The 23,281-nt window shown below is 35.5% G+C and overlaps 1 protein-coding gene across 1 annotated transcript; it reads left to right on the forward strand.

Moving 5' to 3' along the window:
• The first annotated feature begins 302 nt into the window (after positions 1-302).
• Positions 303-19,687, forward strand: prcp (prolylcarboxypeptidase (angiotensinase C)). Its single transcript, XM_084126045.1, has 9 exons — positions 303-903; positions 8,087-8,227; positions 8,818-8,919; positions 9,011-9,192; positions 9,858-10,009; positions 11,659-11,831; positions 15,345-15,512; positions 17,026-17,213; positions 18,381-19,687. Exons 1-9 carry the CDS (start codon positions 742-744, stop codon positions 18,580-18,582), a joined length of 1,470 nt encoding a protein of 489 aa, XP_083982171.1. The 5' UTR covers positions 303-741; the 3' UTR covers positions 18,583-19,687.
• Positions 19,688-23,281: the final 3,594 nt, after the last annotated feature.

The following is a 23,281-nucleotide window of genomic DNA, read 5'->3' on the forward strand; positions in this document are numbered from 1 at the left end:
TAAGTATTATAATAAAAACACACTAATAGAATTTACTAATACAATTTTATTGATATTCAATGAATATTATAATACAGCTAGATTAAAAAGTTTGTAGACAAACTTTATTGTTGGCTTGAGAAAGCCTAGGCAGAAAGTTTGAAGTAGTTTTAAGTTTTAGTTTAGTAGATTTAAAAGATAGAAATTTGGTAGATTTAAAAGCTATATATATATATATTATGATTTATGATATGATTTTAACTTTAAGCTACGGTTATTACTTTCGTAAGGAGTGAGGAACAACAAGAAACTACAATAACCACGAGGCATCGCGCGGATCACGTGTTTACAATACGGAAGCGCACGTTGTATCGTTAAATGAAGTTAACAAAACATGCCGTTTATCGACAGAAACAATAGACATAATCCGCTTTGAGTGAGCGCTGAGACATAAAGACACCCTTAATCACTAACGTTATACACACATGGCGAACAGATAGCACGCTTACTGCATGCTCATTTTCTAAAATGCTCTGAAATTTGATCAATTAAAACTTAAAATCTACGGTATTATATAGCTATCTTTTAAGGCATTGCATTGTATCGCTGTGTTTTTTATTTGTATTACTGTAGTTGAAAAGTTTGCGTCATGGAATAACAACAACGAGTCATTTGACATCCTTCCTCGTTCCGCGTATGCAAATGATCCATCGCTTGATATTTTCATATGACCTGTGACTGGACTCACTCATTCATACAGCCATGAGACTGACCAGCACTGCTCTGCTCTTCCTCCTCTTCCTCCTCGTCCTCATCAGCTGTAATGCACTGGCTTTCAAACCGCAGCTCCTAGGCAGACACACCGTCCAAACCTTCTCTCTTCACAGACCTCTCTCATACACAACTTTATATTTTGATCAACAGGTAAGCAAGTGTCTTATCTGACTGTTTATTCTTGGGCATAAGAAATTGAATTTAATAGGACTTAACAGTTAAATGCATGTCAAGAAATAACTTTGTTTGAGATAACTGTTTTTTTTTTTTTTTTTTTTTTTTTTTTTGCAGATTCGTGTTATATTTATATTTTAATTGTACGCTAAATATGATTTTCCCCGGTAAAAACTAATAAAAAAAATTAAAAAAGCAAAAAAATAAATAAAATAATAATAATAATAATAATTTTAAGACTAGGCCTACTATAAAAAACGTAATATGCATTTTCATATATTATTTTGCAAACAACCGTCTGTTTTCATTTTAGTAAATAAAATGGTAAAAACAACAATACTAAATAATTATAACAATCAGTTATTATCAATTATTTGTATTATTATTATTATTATTATTTATACCACTTTATTTAGGCCTATGCAAAGTTTTTTGCGATCTCACATTTATTTTCATCTATTTTGTGTTACGTCTACCTGTTGCACTTAAAATGTTTAATTTTCATTTCTTGAAAATAAATTACTGTATGCAGGTACAGTAATAAATATAGTGAGACCCAACCAAATATAGTGCATTTTATCAGTGCATTCAATAACCAATAAAGTACAAAAGAGTATATATCTATATAAAAAACAAAAAAACAAATATTGTGAATGCATGACTGTATTTACACTGCAAATACATTTATAATGGTATGTAATTGGTTTCTTTTAATGAAAATATTAAAATATGAAATTATTTTAAATTATAGGCCTACCTATGAAAGTCAGTCTAAATGACTGAATCATTGAGTCATTAATTCAGCATTTGTTCAAACAGCTGATTCATTCAGGAACGAAGCAAGTGAGCGTCTTTATGAATTGAATCAGCGACTCATCCGATTCATTCAAAAACACAGATTTATTCAGTAACGAAACACTTCTGTGTTGCTCAGAGATGCACAATGCTTTCAATAATAATAATTATAAATATGTCTTGTTATTAATATTATTATTATTGTGTAGGCTATTTTATAGGTAATAGTATCATATATTTATGGTAAAACATTAAAACCAACCAAATAGTGCAATTTATCAATGGACTCAACAACCAATGAAGTACAAAAGAGTAAAAATCTATAGTGGTTACACTGATTACCGTCTTTCTCTAACTTTGGTCCTGTATCTGAATGTCATGTGACGGTTTTGTTTGCTGTTCATTTATCAGAGTTGTAAACCGCTGTCATTGCAGTCAGCTTGTGTCAGTCAGAAACTCCTGACAGATCACCTCTCCTCCAGGCCTGATTTTGCAGCCCACAGCAGTTTTCTCTGGTGGCGGCTGCTCATTAACTTACAACTGGGCTTCCTTTAAGGATTTCCTTTATTTAATGTGTGCATAATCTGTGCCGTTCTGCTGTGTATTGTGTCTGCAGGAAATTCCCTATCCCTTGTGGCCCCCACAGAATAATAGCAGATCCTTTGCCCTTCTGGGATCGCTCATATGCTGGCAATCTGCCCGTTTTCTCTCGATTCAACTGAAAGAGAAATCTTGAAAGTCCCTTTATTTTGTATGTGTCAGTTCCTGATGGTGTTCTAACATGCTTTGACTAAAAAACACTGAGTGATTATTTTTAGTTATATAGATATAGTATATAATATATAGTAGTATATTGCTTAAGGGTTGTATGATGCTGCCTGTTATTTAATAATTCACGTCTCAGAGACATTTAATCTCATTTTCAACCTGAAGAGTGGCTTAGCAGTTAATCTTTTACATGCTGTCCGTGTGAAAAGCTGACACAGGAAAAGCCTTGTGTCTAGTTTTAGACAAAAACAATCCTGTTATGGTGTACTCTGAGCCTAATTACTTCTTGACCTGGACACACCACAGCCAAGGCAATTGTTTCTCGGTGTCTGTTCAACTCATCCTCTGAGCCGTCAGGAAGATTAGGCCCGTTTCCTGGCTTTCTTGCTCCTCATTGTCTTTGGTTTTGTCCTTGTCAGCACTTAGCATGCCTTAAACGGTAGCCTTCAGATGTAGCAGCGCATACGAGACTGTTAAAATGAGGATCTACAAAGAAGACTGTAGAGGAAATGAAACACGGGTCTCAAGATCTTACATTCCCTCTGTGGTTCGTTTCACGTTCCCGCTCGAGTTGAGCTGTTTTAAATCTCTTTGTTGAGCGGTTGGACAGTTGTCGTGGGATATCATTTCAGCATCTGTTGCTGGCTGTGGATGATGAAACGGAGAACACTTTGAAAAGCAACCGAGAGCAAAGCTGTGTTCAAATTCATTACAGTACAAAAAACATTAATGTGCACAATATTGACAAAAAAAGGGTCCAATTCTCACTATTAACTGTGACTCTAGACCACAAAACCAGTCACAAGGGTACATTTTTTGAGATTTATACGTCATATAACACTGATTAAATAAGTTTTCTATCGGACAATATTTGGCCGAGATACAACTATTGAAAATCTGGAATCTGAGGGTCCAAAAAATCGAAACATTGAGAAAATCTGCTTTAAAGTTGTCCATTTATGTTCGCGATTGTGCTGCATTCACTCACAAAAATATTTTTTATATATATTTACAGTAGGACATTTACAAAATATCTTCATGGAACATGATCTTTACTTAATATCCTAGTGATTTTTCGATAATTTTGCCCCATACAATGTATTGTTGGCTTTTGCCACAAATACTGTATACCCATGCGACTTATGACTGGTTTTGTGATCCAGGGTCACATATACTAACATATTACTAGGATATTGTCTGTTTAAAGCACATATTAATGCCTTATTCTGCATGACCATATTCTACATCCCTTAATTCCCTCAAATACTTGTTTCTCTGAAAACAATGCCACATCCATTCACATCTGTGTGATCCCGCCCACTGCTAATTGGTCGGGGTGAAATTGCAAGCAGTAAACCGCAAAATAGTGAGACCAGTTATATTGGCGCTCTTGTGACCCGACAGATCGCTGTACAAAAATGAACTTGGAGAAGAACGTTTTGCTAAATGTTTGCACTATATTCCATATTCATTGTATTTGACTTAACATGTTATTCAATATTCAATGTATATTTGAATAAATCTGTTTTATGACAGCCACCATTTAAATGTTTATATTATAATTGTCATTAAAATGTATTATTATAACGTTATTATAAAAACTTCCTTATGTGTAATTTAAAACTAAGTAGCCTACAAATTAGTTAATTTTAACCTTTAAAGTTGGCATGAAATTAAAATGAACCCATTTACTTTGTTAGTGCACATTTCCCAGTGGGAAAAAACAAGACACGCACTCTATCGGCTCATTCAGTGTACAGAAAATACATCACAATCCTGAAGTAAAGTCAGTCGCAACTTCCGGTTCACTGGAACTTTTAATATTATAATGATGTACCAAATGAGGTTCCCTTTATCGTTTACGCACATCCTGATTTTGCAGTTAGACGCGTTCCTGGGTCCTGTAGTGTCAATAAGCTTTTTTTTTGTTTGTTTTTTTTTTGAAGCAAATACTGTCTTTTCCCTTTATTTCCTTGTCAGAGTGCACCAAAATGCTTCATTTACATGTTAAGATCACAAACATTTTCAGTAACACTATTGTTGGGTCCAATTCTTACTATTAGTTGCTTATTAGCATGCATATTACTAGGAGATTCACTGTTTATTAGTACTTATAAAGCACATATTAATGTTTAATTCTGCATGACCTTATTCTACATCCCTAAATCCGTCCCAATACCTAAATTTAACAACTACCTTACTAACTATTAATAAGCAGTAATTAGGAGTTTATTGACGCAAAAGTCATTGTTAATAGTTAGACCCTAATCTAAAGTGTGACCAGATTTTCTTACATGGGGGATTGAACCCCAGAACCTCAGATTTGATTATTAGCTTTATTAATATATTATCAAAACTTCTGTTGAGATTGAATAAATAGTGCAAGAATGTTCATTTTGGGTGAACTTTCTCTTTAAAAGCTGTTTTAAGCTGTATCCACAGCTTTTCTCCAGATCAGGTTCTTGTTAAAATATGTAGACATGATAAAGTAAGTTACAAAACAAGCACTTCCACATTTTTAAATAGCAGATTGAATGACTCATTCCTCATTCCAGTGTTGTGCATTTGCTTTTTACGTTTCTAATAACCAGAAGGGGGCGCTGCATTTCTGAACCACTGTGAACACACTGTCCATCATGTGACCCATCTAACCACTGCAGACAAAATCACAGGCTGTTTTTAAATTATGAGTTTGTGTTCAGTTCTCAAATCTGCCATTGTCATTTAAAGCTTATGATAAAGGTGATATCATTATACATGTAATTAGAATAAGGATATTTTATAATACATTAAGCTACACTATCTTTCAATATATCTTTCAAATATATCACGTTTCTACAAAAATATGAAGCATGCACATCCGTTTTCAACAATAATCAGAAATGTTCATGTGACATTGAAGACTGGAGTAATGATGCTGAAAATTCAGCTTTGATCACAGGAATAAATTACATTTTAAATTATATTAAAATAGAAAACAGTTCTTTTAAATTGTAATAATATTGTACAACATTACTGCTTTTACTGTATTTTTAATCAAATAAATGGTGAGCCTAAGGGCCTTTCAAAAACATAAAAAAATGGCAGACACCAAACTTTTTAACAGTTGTGTATATTAATGTTAGTAATGCTGATATTTTATAATTAATTATAATAACATTTTAAAAGGAAATACTTAATGTAAAATATAACAAAACGTACAAATAACCTTATCATTTATTGTATTATTAATAGTATTATATTTATTTTATCTAATAAGACAATGCATGTATACTGTCATGTTAAAATATTGTTGAAATGAGTGAAAATGAAATGAATAGACTTATAAATGATGTAAAAAGTCCATTTTCTGGAGCTGGAGGCTTCAGATGTAACATCTTACACAGAAAATAAGTCAGTGCAGTGTGTGAATATAGCTGACACTCGCTTGACCTGCAGCCAGGCTCTGACTGCTGTTGAATGAATGTAACTGTGAGTCCTTTTGCTGTCACTGGCTCATAAAATTTCTGCCTCTTTTGTTGCCAACGGGAGGAGAAAGAGGGTATTTACAAAAAAACAAAACACTAGAGAGAACATTCTTTATTAAGTGTTGGGTGGGATTCAAGAAGAGCGAGAACTGTAAAGAACTGCAGACTTGCAGCTCTGGGAACAAAATTTAACATTCTTTTTTTCTCCCTCCCTCAAACTTCAAGAATTTATGGAAATGTAGTGGACGAGCTCTGAACCGGATGAATGGATATCACAATTCTGCTGAAACCGGAACTAATGTGGCATCCCTGACGCTGGCACTACATTTTAATACAAATTGAGGCTAATTATCCCTCCATCCTGCTCTGAGGTTTCACGCTCATAAATATGAGATGGCTGAAGGCCAGGAGATTGAGGGGAACACCCAGGAATAAAGACAGTGTTGTATCGCTACTGTACGTTAAGCACAGACATCCATTAAAACAGGTTGTGGTTAAAAAAGCAGCAAATATTATTAAGCATTTGGTCCCACTTTATCAGGTTTTATATCAACAAAAAAAGAAAATTGTTAAATACAGAGTATTTAATGTGATCATGTTGTTTTGCGAAACACTCGTGCTGCTTGAGGTGGGATATGGGTAAGGTTAGTGACATGTTTGGTGGTATGGTTAGGTTTAACGATGGGTTAAGGTGAACCTTTTTTTAACCAGGCAAGTCACTTAAGAAATGCCGTTCTTAAGGATTAAGGGAAATGGGTTAAGGAGTAAGGGAAAGGTCAACAGTGTAATATACAGATACAGTGTAGTTACAGAAAATAATTACAGATGTAGATTTATAAAACATGTATGTACACAGTTGGAGCTTTGTATTATTGGATTAACTGTTAGTTCATAAAGGCACTCAATACAGAGTGGGACCAAACATTTAATACCCTGATTTAGCACCAAATATGAAATTATATTTTAATATAATATTCAATATATATTTTTATATATTTGAAAGTGTAACTTTAATTTTCGATCTGCTTTATATTGTTACAGTGTCAGTAGTATATGTAAATTAACAATGTTTACTCGTTCTCCATGTTACCTGGACCGAGAATTTCACATTTATTTGCCAGCAAAAGTCCTCTGGATGACACAAAAGATTATACTTCCGCATATATACTTATACTTCATTATACTTCCTTCGGAATGACAGAGGGTTATTAAAGAGATAGTTCAACCAAAAATTTTAATTCTGTCATCATTTACTCAAGCTCTTCCAAACCTTTCTTTCTGCTGCTGAACACAAAAGAAGATATTTTGAAGAATGTTGGTAGCCAAACAGTTGATGGACCCCATTGACTTCCATAGTATGAAAAAAAAAAAATACTATGGAAATCAATTGGGTCCATCAACTGTTAAATTACCGACATTCCTTAAAAAAAAATCCAACAGCTTTTTGCTTCGGGTGGTTGGGGCGGAAATGTTTCCCCCCTCCATTTGGTCTAAACACTGTGTTCCTGGTCATCTAGTTTGAAACGTGGACTACAAACACAGAGGTTTTTCAGATTTTCCATTGCGGCGTCTCTCCATATTCACAAGTCTTTGCAGCCTTTAGCCTCTGCCTACAACACACTGCTGGACCCTTCACTAGTGGAAACCAAGAGTAACTCCCTCCCGCTAAACGTTTACTCTTTGAATTCTTACACCTGGAAACAATACAAGTCAACATCATTATGACTAAAAGTTTGCAAAGTAGTATTTCCTACTAAAGCAAGGCAGTGTTTGACTATAGTAAGTGTATCCATAGCAGACTGGTGGGAGTGGATTATTCCCAGTGCATTATGGGCATTGATGTTTTCCTACTACAAAAGGGAAGACAACAGCCTTTTTTCCTCTGTTTCTAGTCAGGTTGCATCAATTTCATAAATGTTTTCGCCTTTTTACTGTATAGGCAGCCAAGTTTTATTGAGCCCATTTTTCCAGTGGCAAAGTCGCATGGTGAAATAATTTGCATGACAAATTACATTAAATGAATATTTCATTTAGATTATCTTTTTCCCTTGTGATTTAAAAAAAAACTAAAAACTAAAAGCAGTTATTTCTGTTAATAGCAGTTATTAATCAGAGTTATTTTATTGCAGATTGACCATTTTGGCTTTTTGGAGAATGGCACGTTCAAGCAGAGGTATCTTCTCAATGACCAGCACTGGCACAAGGAAGGAGGCCCGATCCTGTTTTACACGGGCAATGAAGGAGACATCACATGGTTCTGCAACAACACTGTAAATATGCGCTTTTTGAATAGCTCTTAGATATGAAGAGATGGCAGTAAAAAACATTCTGATGTATGGGTTGTGCAGCTGACAAAACAGGGAGCTATTTTCTAAGGAAACAGTCATTATTCATGCACAGAGTGCAACAGCCAGGTTCTCGAAGTAAACATCTCATTTATTTTCTCTATAGGGGATTTATTTTTTCATAAACCTTTAAAGACAGACCTACTGTGAGCTATGAGGTTGATAAGCGATGGCATATTTTTTGTTGAAGCCATCAACCCACATTATTAACACATTTTTTTTTTTAAATAATTGTGTTCAACAACACAATTCCTGGTGGAAAAACTACATTACCCATGATTCTGCAAAAAACTTCACCAAATTATGCCAATAGAACACTTTATACCTGCCCATTCCATGATGAAGCTCTCAGATTCCCTACCCTCTTAAACTACTTACATACAAAACTAGTATAGGCAAGTCTGTGAAGCAGAAAATTGAAATATTACCATTCAGAGGAAAACTTGTAAAAGTATAAAATGCTAACACTTAGTCAAAATTGAAGCTCATTATCTATACCCCTGCTTCTTCCCAAGGGTTTCATGTGGGATGTTGCAGAAGAGCTGGGAGCCATGCTGGTTTTTGCTGAACATCGCTACTACGGAGAGTCCATGCCGTTCGGAGACGAGTCTTACAGCGTGAGTCAAGACCGTTGCTCATGTGGAGCAATAAGGGTCATTTAGCAAACACCGTCCTTGACCTTCTGGACATGTCTTTCCTTTCCTCCAGAATGCAAAGTATCTGAACTACCTGACCTCAGAACAGGCTTTAGCTGACTTTGCAGTGCTCATCAAAGCACTGAAGCAAACCGTGCCTGGAGCTCAGAAGAGTGCCGTCATCGCCATCGGCGGATCCTACGGCGGGATGCTGGCGGCCTGGCTCAGGATGAAGTATCCCAGCGCAGTTGTAGGGTGAGAGTGTGCCTTCTTCATATTTAAATATGATATTGTAATATATTGATATCAAATTAATTTTCATGTAGAATAGTATTCTAGACACATTATTATATAGATATATTCTACACGTACAGTATATACCAGAATTTTTGAAAACAAATAATAAAAAAATGATATGTAAATATGTACTATTTTAGGGTCGTAAGAATTGTTTTATATTTTTGAAAGAAGTTTCTTCTGCTCATCAAGGCTGCATTATTTGATCAAAAATACAATACAAACTGAATATTATTACTATTTAAAATAACTGTTTTCTATTCTAATGTATTTTAAAATGTAATTTATTCCTGTGATGGCAAAACTGAATTTTCACCCGCCATTAATTTCCAACCCTGTATATATTAATATATGAAGGTATGAAGATAACATTGCAAATGTTTAATAAGCGCACAACGGTCACAGCTAGTGTAGTTTATATCTAAATGTGAAATATCAGTCTATTGAAGCCGCATAAGTACAGTATGTGCATACTTAATGGAGTATCATGCCTAGAAACTTAATACTATCTTACATTTAGAAAGGCTTAAGTGTGGTGTGTAACCATGTGTTTAATTAAGAAAGTGATTTTTCTACTGTGAAATGGGATGGGATCAGTGATTGTGACCTTCTGATGTTTTCAGCGCTCTTGCCGCGTCCGCTCCCATCTGGCAGTTCATTGTGCCGTGTGAAGAGTTTTACAGAGTGGTCACCCATGACTTCACCATCAGTGGCACCAACTGCAGCAGCAGCATCAGGAGGTCATGGGCCGCTATTGACAGGGTCTCAGCCACAGGTTGGTGAATGGGATTGCCATGCTGCGTAATTATCATGATCATGTTATGAGAGATGATGATGATGTTTGGCAGATCCTGGTACTCTGGTTACAAAACACACATTTACAATGATAATCAATAACATGATCTTTTAGATTACTCTTTTTAGGACACCTAATATGATTACTTTTGACCTAAGTCTATACCTAAGTATACAGAAAGGAGCAAAAAGGAAGATATTTCTTAAAATACTAATTTATTAGCAACACAAAGTGCTTTCTGGAAGCTTGTTTCCACCATGGAATAAAAATAAATACAAAAGGTAGTTGCGACTTTTTTACCTTTACAACTCAGACTTTTTGCGTGTTTATATCTCACATTTCTGAGGAAAAAAAGTCTGAATTGGAGGGTATACACTCGCAATTGTGAGAAAAGTTCAAATTGAGAGTTTAAACAGTTTAGAGAGATTATATCTTGCAATTCAAACTCGCAAACTCACAATTCAGATTTATTGTCTTGCAATTGTGAGTTTATATCCCATAATTTGGATATTGTGAGACATAAACTCACAATTGCGAGTTATAAAGTATGAATTGTGAAAATGCTATTTCAGGGAGCATTTACACGACACTGTTTTCAACTAAAAATGGAAAACGTTTTATGCGTTTTGGCTGTTCATTTACACAACTATGGCATTTTCGGGGCCTGAAATCAATACCTTTGTAAACGTGTTTTGAAAACGATATCGTTATCGTCTCTGTGTAAACTACAAAAGCACGAATTTGTGAATACGTTGACATCATGTGTTACGTGTTCAGCCCATTGACATTGCCAACTACTGGCCTGGCATGCATAATACAGCATTTTTTGTTGTTTTTGCGGATCCGTGTGAACAGGGATCTTTTTGAAAATGTTGTCATCTGTACACAACAAAACCAAAGGAAAACTTTTCCGTATTAGTACATTATTATCGTGTAAATGTATCCTAAGTATTTCTACTTAAAAATGTCACGTTTTATTCAATGTGTTACTTGCCATTTCTTTGTAATTATTTGTGAATATTGTTTCTACAGCAATTTTTTCAGTGTACATTTAGTTAATTTATTGTCATTTCCTGATAGGTAATCAATAAGTAATAATGAAAAAGTACCTGTAATGTTATTATGTGTAATTAAAGTCGGCATGAAATGGAAGTTATGATAGTCTTTTCTTCCCAGTTGTGACATAGTGAAATGGCATCTTGAACAAGAAAAAAAAGTAGGGCGGGGCTTGATTTTGTCCATGGGGAATTGATTGGATGGTTGTGGTTTGCTATTGGTCGCCCTCACGCCAGTAAACACATCATCAGAGAAGAGATGTCACTGCAGGAGTGAGAAGTTATTTTGATTAAAGATTACGAGGCACAAAAATCATGATGTGTTCTGATTAAGTAATTTATAATAAACACTGCAATATTCCATGAAAAAAAATAATTTTCAATTTTGATTTTTATGCTGACTAAATTCGAAGTGCTTGATTTTTGTTTTCCTGATTTTGATTTCCTTGTTATGTAGTCCGAATTACATTTTTTTGTAATCCCATGTTCATTTGTGACTGTGGTTTTGTACAGACTCTCTTTTTGAAGCTTCTGTGTTTCCCTGGACTCATTTGATTAGTTTTTCTTTTGTAGGCGAGGGTCTGCAGTGGCTGTCTCAAGAGTTTGGACTGTGTGGTCCTTTAAAGTCTCAAGATGATGTGTACGGCTTCAAGGCTTGGCTGCAGGAAACCTGGGTGAACTTAGCCATGGTGGATTATCCATACGAAGCCAACTTCCTTCAGCCACTCCCAGCCTGGCCTGTTAAGGTGCGATAAATTCCCTTTCAAGGTTTCGCTTACAGAACATGCTGTGGCACACACCTTCTGATAAAATGGATATTTTGAATGCACTGTCGATGTGGATGGAAGCGTGTGGCAAGTGCATAAATGTAAAATATACCATTACAGAATCATTACCAAATATACTGCACCATGGTATTTATGTGATGCATGTCCAAAGAAAATAGTTTTTACCATGGTAAAAAAAAAATGTTTTTAATATAATTTAAGTATTTTTAGAACACTAGAACTGACCCTTTGCTTTGCTTTTTTACATAAATGGCATGATTCTTTGATTCATGATTCAGTAAAATGTGACTTACATGGTCTAAAATAAAGTATTACACACACACAAAAGTCCTGAACAATAAAGTTGTAGCTGGATTTCCCAGCCATTCGGTATGAATCACTCTCACTCTATGAATTCCTCATTAATGCTGACTCACCTCTCATAACAAGTCAGTTGTTGTACCCATCTACATCATTATGCAAATAGCTTCATTCATATTCATAATGCTTCTGTTTTCTTCCACCCTCAGAATTGAGCTTTTGTTCGGGTTTTTGTTTGGTTTTGGTTAGAGGGTGGCGTGGACAGAAAACATGTTTATTTTCAAGACTCCCGAGGCATCTGTGTTTCCATTCATTAACTCTATCTTACAAAGCAAACAGACAATAATTTACACTCTGCTACTAAAGCTAGTGAACGGCCTACAAGCATTTAAAAAACAACCTGAATTGCCATCCGCTACGCATTTTACTTCCATATTTGACGTATTTCAGAATGAAAGAGGATAGTCAATGAGAAAAAAAAGCTGGCATTGCATACAAGATGAAGCCGGACTTAATGCTACAGTAGCTTGCTAAAGCAATGCCTAAATATATATTTGCCGACAGGTTTACAATATTCAATGACAACAGTGGAAAGGCAAGTAGAGGTGAATTGTGTTGGCCAGAATGAATTAAACAATCATGGCAGACCGAGATGAGAAAAATGTCTGAAAATATACTTGGATTTAATTTAGTACTGAACAGTATTGTATCAAATAGTTCCCCGTTTCAACCATTTAAAACGGACCTATTTATTACCTAATATTTGTGTGTGGTGTGTATTTTTTATGCTTATTGGAATATTGTATATCACAACAAGCTCATGGCAAACTTCTTTAATCGTCTCTCGTGTGCTTTTGTGTGTAGTATGGATATCATGCTGAAATAATAGTTTTTTACCTTTGAATTGTATTAATTTCATATTTAAATAAATACGCTGAACTCGAGTCACAAAGACTAAAGCAGACAAAGCTGTCTGTCTGTACTCGTCATGTCTGGTATAGACATTGTTTTGCATAGTGTCTGGCTAGACGCGGTAGACAGTCGAGTTCAGGGAGCTCAGTAGGTTTGGAAACAGAGATACACATAGCAGTGGGAATTTGAATCACAAAAGTTTTTATTTTTGATTAAATAGTTTAGTCGTTTAATTATTTTATAGAATTTTTTAGGTACATTATCTTCTGTGCTTTTTTGTTGGTAACTGTAGCTTATTTCTAGCACATATGAATATGCGTAGACTTGGTTTACTTGAGTATTTTTCTTTCTCTCCCCTTAAATCTGATAATGTATGCAACCCCTATGGGTGGTTAAAGCAGTTTAGGCAGCGGGTGCAAAGAGGAGGCTTTTTAATGACAAAGCTAATGTGATTATGTGAGTGACTGAGAGAAGGGGGTATTGAAGGCTTAGGAGTGGGAAATCTGTTGCTGGAGATGAATGTGTAAGCCTAATCCCATCTGAAAAGCAGAGAGAAGGTGCTTTGGACAGCCTCTGCTGTTTTTGTCATAGTATAAATCTTTGCTCGGACATGCGTGTAGCTTATCTCGCGCACAGACCACCACCTCTGAAGAAAAGGTTAGCAACAACCTTCTCAAACCCACTCTAAGTCAGACATGACAGATATCAGCACGTTAAATGTGATGTGTGTGACGTGTGTGACATGTGCCGCAACTATCTCACAGTTTAATATGTAGAGAGAACTATGAGTAAAGTTGCGGTCACATTTACTATTTCTCTGCAAAGTTTCACATTTGAAATCCAGTCATATCAATTGGAATCTGTGGGATTGGGAGTTTTAAACGAGGGCTATGGCGCTGCCATTGAGCCAGAAAGAGCGGTTATCATGTATATAGGTACGAAACAGCTTCACAAACAGTCCTTTCAACTATACAGTATCAATATTTCTGTTTTACAAATATTCAATTTATCACCGAAGCACTGGGATAAAAGTTTAAAGTTTGGATATCAACACCGATGTCTACGGAAGAAATCAAATTAGAGCAAATCCATCTGAAAGTAACTTGGTGCTTAAATAACGATTGTATCAATAACATTATTATGCCAGTAGGTGGCGACAAGTGACTTAAAAATGTATGCCACTGAATCATTCATTCAAGAGATTTGTTCAAAAACGCTAATTCACCCAGTTATTAAATAAGTATTTAAAAGTGAGTTATTGAATCATTCATTCAAACCGATTAAAACCAAATTTAATTAAAATTAATTAAACATTTTAAAGAGACTGCAGCAATTAACATTTTATGCCGATATGTTATTTTGTTTAGTTGTCTCCTGTCTGTTCAACAAAAAAAAAGTGCTTCTCTATTTTTCCAGAATTGTGCCACGATAATAATGCCAATAAACCACATTTGTTTTATTCAGGAAACTAGCTTTGCTATAATATTCAGCAAACATACAAATTGTTGTCTCAACATCACAGATGTTGAACTCGACGTGAAAAAGGCCATAGGAGACTGTTTACATCAAGGTCGTGATGAAACGGAAGTAGCGACAGATCTTTTCTCTTCTGATTTGTGAGGAGCATTCGAGTGTAACGGATTATCGAAAGATTTTTAGATGCTGGCATTACACATAAAAATGTATGTGAACTTGCAGTCAATTTTGTAGGGACAGGGTTCCACTCAATGATTGTCTGAGATGCGTCAGTTGAGAGAAGTTTGATGATGGTGTAATGCCATTTTACATTAAACATATACATGGATGTAATGTTCACAATAAGATCTATACCATGCCTTTACAAAATGCTCTCTCTAGCGCCCCTTGTGGCAACACTAACAATTCAACAAATATTTGCATCAATATTTGCATCACTTTATAGCTTGTTCTGTTTGTCAAGGTTTTTTCGTCTTTGAAAACATTCTTACTACTTTGTTCCAGCTTGATGTTGATAAATTCCACATAAGTGGAATTCAATTTCACTCAATTTCACATGCAAATCAGATGATCCCACAGAAAACACTGCATTGGGGATTTTCACAGCAAGATTGTTTTAAAAGAACTAGAACAAATGGAACATCTTTGTACGGATAAAGCTTTTCTTGTTTGCAGATTGAAATTGTAATCTGCCCTTTGTAAAGCAGAACCGTTGTCATCTCTTTGAACATAAAGCCAGCTGTTTGTTCTGTGATAATTTACATGTGTTTTTCTGATCCTCAGGTGGTCTGCAGGAATCTTCAGTTTGATGCAGGTGTATCAGACAAGAAGCTGTTGAGTGGTATCTCTCAAGCTGTAAGAGTTTACTACAATTACACGGGAGATGCAGTCTGTCTCAACACCTCCCAAACTGCTACTGGGGATCTGGGCATCCTGGGTTGGTTCTACCAGGTAAAATATTAAGATGTTTAAGATGGTCACATTTACTAATATAAGTAATTCCATCCTGTTTTATTTTGATTTGTTTCACAATGTTGACGAATTTTGATGCAGTTATTTTATCATGCATAGAAATTAATTATGGGAAGAAGCTGTTGAAAAAAACCCACACACCATAAAATTAGTTTTTGAGCTGTATTCCAAGTTTTGTGTGAGGAACAGACCAAATTTGTTATTCAAAGAAAATATTTGTCTCTGCAATTGCTTAGAAGATGTTGGTCTGTTTGGACACACTTGGTCTGTTCTTCTCACAAAACTATCGCAGGACTTTAAAATATAACACATGAGCCGCACTAATTCTGTGATAGGTGCATCCCAATTCATGTACTTATGAACTATTCACAATTTTCACACTGAAAATTCCAAAAAGAGAGAAGTACACTTTAAATACTTGGATGATGCAATTAATTAACCGGAATAAAAAAGTCAGACACTTCATGCACTCGACTGTGGCAGCTTTCCTTGCGTAGTAGAGGGGGCGGAGCTATTAGACTCTGATGTCAAATGACAAAATAACCTTATAAATTTTATACACTTGGAATTTGGGTGAGTGCATATTGCAAACGTTCCCTGGTGCTATTTTGCAGTTTCAGAAAACAATTCTGCCACAGACCAAGAAAAACCTAGTCTAAAGTCTGTGGCACATTATTCAGATGCTATTTTAAGGGCGCATGCTTGGCCATAATGTAGCATGTGCACAACGCGCATACACTTTGCTTCTCTTATCTACACAGACACAGGCAGCAGTTCCCATTTCTGCAAACCATACATAATTACAAGGAAAAATATTACCACACAAGGGAAATCATTGTGGTGTCCATGAAGATGTGAAAAAATAGGCAGAAATCTAGCTTACACATTTACCCAAATTATTATACGCCTGTTTAACCGAAGCTAATTTGGGTGGGTTTCTCCCATCCCCATACAATGTCACTTCTCTGTCTTTTACGGCCCTGGCGAGAACATCGGTCTCCTCGGCTGTGAACCGCTCCTGGCGTGCACCTGGCAAATCCGTCGTTATAATAGCAATCCGCCATGGAACAAGCGCGGCTGCTTTTAAAGGGAATGTGAGATGACACTCTGATTGGTTTATTTCACGTTACGCCCAAACCACACCAATGAGTAATGAAGCTACTTCAGACCAACCCATTTTAGATTTGCGAGAACCGCCCACAAAGTTACTTGTGTTTCGCGTTTGATAATTGCATTTCAGATTGTTAAAATAGGGCCCATGGTGTGAATGGGCCTTTACATTTGCCAAAAATAGTTTTGTTATTTTTTGTTATTGAAAAACAAACGAACAGCCCAGCCCAGATAAAAAAAAGTAAAGCAAAAGTAAAGTAACACATTACTTTACATAAAAAGTAACTAACACAATTAGTTACTTTTTTAGAGAGAAAGACAATATTGTAATACATTACTTTTAAAAGTAACTTTCCCCAACACTGGTTGTCATTTTGTGCAGAGCTGTACAGAGATGGTGATGCCAATGTGTACAGATGGCATCGTTGACATGTTTGAGCCAGAGCCATGGAACTTCCAGGCCTTCTCTGACATGTGCTACAACCAGTTTGGAGTGCGACCACGGGAAGACTGGGCAGAAATTGTATATGGTGGGAGAAACATCAGTGCTCACAGCAACATCATCTTCAGGTAGGACATCTTGTGTTTGTATAATATTGAGCATTGCTGAATGTTTACTTCATACCATGATTAAATAGAGTTTTATGTTAGCATGTTGCTAAGCTAATGGTGCAAAAATACACAACTTACACTAATAAAAATAGTAAATTTTATTGAACTGAACTTTTTTTTTATTGATACTTTTCAGTTTTGGATCAGTCTTTTGGACATCCACCCATCGAATTTTTTTTATGCTGATCTTGTTGCAATGTATAGAAGCTTGTTTCCACAACAACAACAACAAAACAACTATTTAACTTTATCTCACAAATCTGTGACTTTTTTTTTCTCTCAGATTTGTATGTTTATGTCTCACAATTTGGACGTTATAACCCGCAATTGCGATTTTATATCACAATTTGGAGAAGAAAAGAGTCAGAATTGCTGGATATAAACTCTCAATTGCTTGAAATAAACCCAAAATTGCGAGTTTATATCATTTTTTTTCTTTTCTTAAAAGTGTGAGGTATGAACTTTATTTCTCAGAATTCTAAGATAGCAAGAACAATGTCAGAATTGAGAGCTGGCATTTTTTCTCAGACGGGCGACGATATCTTCTCTTAACTTTTTGGACCATTCTTTTGACTTAGCCACATTTCTAACATGCAGTCAAACGTGACACTCAACAAACCTAGCCAGTTCAGATATTTCATGTGTTCTAGCTCAAGCACACCTGGTGCAACTATTGAAGCCCTTGATTAGTTGCATCAGGTGTGCTTGAGACAACACCTGTTTTGCAGATGTGTGCTGTTGTGAGGGATTCTATTCAGGGGGTTGAATAACTTTGAGACTGCAGAAGTCATTAAAAGTTGCATTTTCAGTTGAATTTGGGGAAACCACTTGAAACATTTGTTGTGTTGAGCTATTTCAATTACTTTTGTTTGATATGTTCATTGCAAACAGCTGAAAGTCTGTAAATTTAGGCAATAAACTTGATTTGCAGTGGGAGTTAAATAATTTTGATTACAACGGTATATGCCACCCTAAGTAGGCAGCTCACTAGGTTTTGAAATAGAGCTTGTGTTTTATATTCTATAATTGAAAGATTTCATTTTTGTTCTTGTTTGGGTACATACACTATATTTGGTGATCCTATGAGACCTAAAGGTATAACGTACTAAATGTATTATATTTCAGTAATGGAAATCTTGATCCATGGATGAGCGGTGGAGTGACTAAGAGTCTTTCCAAATCTCTAGTCGCCATTATGATTGATGGAGGTGCTCACCACCTCGATCTGCGCTACAACAACGAGTTTGACCCAGAGTCTGTTCTCAAAACACGGGAGCTGGAAGTAAACTACTTCAAGCAGTGGATCAAATCGGCAGCTTTTGATTGAAAATGAAAAGAGGACTTTAAGAACGACGAAATTAACCATTTTTGTTTGCTGTGTGCCAAAGTTAGTGGTCTCTTCCTTGGTACTTGTTTTATTAGGGAGTGGATGGGAAGTTCTTCTTTTTTTGAGTGTGTGCAAGCCAAGAATTTTGCCATTACAATTTGACATTTGTTGCTGTTTAGATTCTCTTGGACAAAATTGAGGAACGTAAAGTTTCAGAAAATACCAAATACAAAACCACTCAGGGTGTTTTTTGCCAAAGCCTAAAAGTTAAATTGTAGCAATAATAATCATTCATATTTGCTGTCAGCTTGGGTTTTTAACTGAAGTATTCTACATTTCAAAAGAATAGTTCACCAGAAATGAAAATTCTCTCATTTATTCACCCTTGTGTTGAACTTGTATTACTTTCTTTCTTCAATGGGACTCAAAATGAAATTTTCTCTAGGAACAAACAAAAGGACAGCATAAAAAAGGACACAAAAAAAACATAAAAATATTCCACATGACATTATGTCTGTATTATGTCTACATTTCCCAAATGTGACGTGCTGTGATTGTTTATGAGATGTGCAAAAACCAAACTTGAAATTTGAGTGAAAACCGATATACTGTTTGATATGTTTTTCTCACAAAGATTTTGAATATAGTCATGTAGGCAACATTTATGCTGGTTTTATGGTTCTTTTTTTGTTCTTTTTGAAGCTTTCTGTTTCATGAAAGACCGCAGCGTGAACATTCTTTAAACTCATTTGGTGAGCCACTGAAATAAAACCCATCATATTGGTTTGCAACGAGTTTGTGAGTAAATGATAACAGAATTTTCTATTTTATGGGTAAACTATTCCTTTTATTAATTTGCAACATTATATTATAGGGCTAATTTCTATTATTCAGAAATCAAATATAGTCACTGAAATTAGCAGGACCTAATACCAGTGATCAGTGTTATTTTCATTGTCCATACAAAATCACCACAAGTCTTCTGTTTTCTGAACAAACTGTTTACACTCTTGGTTGTACTAATGTTACTGTCTTAATTTGGCACTGTTTTTTATTGGAAATGATGCATGAACATGATCCACAGAATAAATGCATATGAACGGAAGTAACCGTACCCGTCCCATTTCCTGTTCCTACACAAATGCTGCTCCAGTGTGATTTAATGAAAGCCTAAAGACAGAAAACGAGCAATAAAGTAGCAAGCGGGAGGCATGTGGTGTAAAACAGAGTTTGTGCCCCATGCCGGGACCTGCAGGACTCCACCAGACCTGTATTCACTCGCTGGCAGCTCCTGCTTCTCCAAACTGTGCTGCGTAGACATCATCTGCTCTTTGCTGAGCTGCCTCCTGCTAATATTATTATTAATATCACAGCCAGAGTGCAGAGCAGGTTGTTTTGTGGGGTTGGGGAAGGTCATGAGGAGGAATAGATGAGTGTGAGGTGATGGATGATGATTTTCACTTTGTTGCTCCCTGAAATATGAACAGTTCAGTGTTTTGCGTTCATTTGTTGTTGTTTTTTGTTATTTGCTACGTAGTCTGAAAGTAACTTCAAAGGTATAAGTTCAGAGATGGGTGCTTTCGAAACAGGTTTCGTAAACATTGATGAATCATTTGTTTCGAACCAGTGATTCGGAGCACATATTGAACTGCCAAAGTCACGTGATTTTAATTAATGAGGCTCCGTTACAACATAATCGTTTCAAATTGTTTCAAAGTTTCAATGATTTGCCGCTAGGGGGCGATGATCTCTGTGAACCCATAAACCAGTGTCCAAAACCAATATGTTTTTTTTTTTTTTTTTTTTTTTTTGTTTTAAGTTGTATACATTTTTAGACATTTTTAATGACACATAAAAAGTATAATAAAAAGGAAGAGTTTTTGTTAATAGTCTCAGGAATAAAAAGAAACCTACTTTTCTTCCCCATCCCCATATATCCGAGTGAAACGGCTTCTCAAATAAGAAAAAAATGTTGGTAGGGACATGATTTTGTACATCATTGTCATTTTGCTAATAAAGTGCTGCAGGGATGACATTTTTTGTAGGCCAAAACCCATAAATGAGATTGCATTTTAGAACTTCTGGTTCCATTGTCCTGAAGTCAATGTTATTTTTTTTAATTTTTTTTAAATTAAATTAAATTTAAATTCCCAAAAGTTGTGTTAATTTATGAAGATTATCATGATAAACAAATTTCCAGGTTGACTTGATTAAATATATTTATTGCTAGCTTCCTGAATAATAACACATCCATTTTTAATGTGCACGTGGAAACTCTATCGCCCTCTTGAGTACTGGGGTTTGTTACTGCTACAGTAAGGCAAGAATGCACCATGTGTTTTTTTGTTTTGTTTTTTGTGCTTGTAATTAAAAAATAATTACACATGCATACGCTAAAATTCACGGCAACGTTCATATTGATAAAAATGCCATGTCAGGTTTTACGCAGGCATACACAATTTTTTTGGAAATCTAAGCAATTCTTTCCACTCGCCATTCTCAAGTAAAGGATTTGGACATTGACTGGTGCTCTTTTATATGTTAATGACATTAATTAGGAGGCGTTTACAAGGTAGAGATCTGAAAACATTCAGCTGCGCACAATTTTAAGATTTCACATCTGGGAGAAGAGGCGTAAGCAAGTTTTTTTGTGTGCGTGCGTTTATTTCTCTGAATCTTGAGACATACATTTGAGCAATGATCTTAGACCAAATGTTAGACGGTTTCTACATATTTTATAAATGAGGCCCAAGGTCTATTTAGGGTTGGAAATCCTATTTGTAAAGTGAGAAGTATCCCAAGACAATTGGACATTTTGTCGGAAGTGGGATATTTGAACTAAATCTTCCCACTTATGACTTTGTCTAGATCTGTTTGTTTAGATCTTAGTGTATGTTTCTGGAATAACAACTCTATATTTTTATGGTTACCAAATGTATTGGATGTTCACTTGGACGTTCAAGCGTAAACAACATTACAAAAAAATGTAGAGTGAACAAAATCTTTAGTTTCCATTCTGAATAGCATATGGTTACTTACAACATACAAATGTAGACAAACATCAAGGGTAAGTGGGGGGGGTTTAAACACTATTGCACTTTTCTAAGGTCCCTGTTGTTGCCATTAAACATCCTTTCTTCTCACCTGACAGTTTCATCAATCAAATATGTTGCTGGTATTTTGCTGACCGAGAGTCTTTAGTTCCGGATGTGTTGTGGTTACACTGAGACCACACACACCAATGGGAAGATATGTGAGTGTGTAACCCACTGTCGTACTGGAGAGCATGGAAAGGGTGTCTGGGGGGGGGCAGGGAGTCCAGGGAAAACGGGGTTTAAAAAAAGAGTGGGTGCTGAGTTTGTAAATTCCCTGGGTGGAGGGCGGGGTGCGCGGTGTGTAACGATAACCAAACAATACTCACTTTCAATGGTCCGTTTGCTTAAGCAGCTTTCCATGGACGTGAATCGAAAGCGGAAAAGATGAATGTTGTTCCCTCGGCCGTCTCATTTGTTCTTCCCCCTGCTGAGTTTGTTCAACTTAGTTTGACCTTGTTGATTTCTTTTGCTTCTTTATAATTTGTTTCCCACTAGTGTTTTCCCCTGAAGAAAAATGCATTTATTGTCATGCAAGGACCACATCATCTGATGCTAATACTAATATGCATTTGGGTCAATAGCAAGAATGTCCAAGGTAATGAAAAGAAAAACTCTCATTTAAATCTCTTTAATTTTGTGTCAGTGCAATCTTTCATTTAATGACGTTAAATATGTTAAGTGTTGTAACAATCAAGAAAAAATAACATTTTGCTTACATCTTAAAGGGGTAGTTCACCCAGAAATGTAAAATTCTGTCATTCCATAGCAGTGACCACAGGCTGCCGAACTAAGGTCCACATAAGGTCAAAATTATTTGATTTGCAAAACATATTTTTTTTAAATAAATAAATGAGTTAATTAGTTATTAAGTTCAGCCAAAACAGATCATGAACTGTTGAACTATTTTCAACTTCATGTGTTGGACTGACAGTATAAAATAGACTTTCCAGTTTTTGCAACTTTTACAAAGTGCTTAGGAATCTCCTTGGTCTCTTTTCTTTAATGTCACACAATTCTTTCTCCTTTTTTTGGTGTCAGTATTCTACTCCTCACCCTCTTTGATCCCTTTGGCCTTTATGTGGCCATAGAAACTTGTTTCCGGAATTAGTGCGTCAAGCCCTTAAACGTGAATGACTAGCATGTACAAAAGCTCTGTGCGGGAAGAGAAGAAAATATCAGCCATTAGGCTGGTGATGTCACAGTGCCAAAATTAGGCTCCAGAAGAACGAGGGGGGCTTGTTGAAAAAGGAAAATTAAAGGGACAAATAAATATATATTAAAGGGACTTGAAAAGAAAAAAGCATTCAAGATTTACGCATTTCGATTAATAGTATAATTTTAACAAATTGAATTGAATAATCCTTACATATTGTTCACATTATGAATTCAAAATTTTAAATGAGTAGAAAAAAACCTACAACTTAAAACATTTTGTATGAATCTTAAACTTAAATTTAAACATTTAAATTTGTTTAAATTATGAATACAAAACAAACTTAAATTATCCATTCCCTTGTTCTATTAAGATTTATATAAAAATAGAAATTGTTGAATAAAGTCGTTATTTATGGGTTTTTTTGCACACAAAAAGTATTCTTGTCGCT

This window comes from Abramis brama (genome assembly GCF_963993115.1).
Source record: "Abramis brama genome assembly, chromosome: 10".
In the NCBI taxonomy this organism is placed as follows: domain Eukaryota; kingdom Metazoa; phylum Chordata; class Actinopteri; order Cypriniformes; family Leuciscidae; genus Abramis; species Abramis brama.

Bases quoted from the DNA above. Each gene is read 5' to 3' on its own strand.
- prcp (XM_084126045.1), top strand. From the start codon at position 742: ATGAGACTGACCAGCACTGCTCTGCTCTTCCTCCTCTTCCTCCTCGTC. The intron at 15,513-17,025 runs GTAAAATATTAA...CATTTTGTGCAG, and splicing joins TCCTGGGTTGGTTCTACCAG to AGCTGTACAGAGATGGTGAT. The intron at 17,214-18,380 runs GTAGGACATCTT...ATTATATTTCAG, and splicing joins CACAGCAACATCATCTTCAG to TAATGGAAATCTTGATCCAT.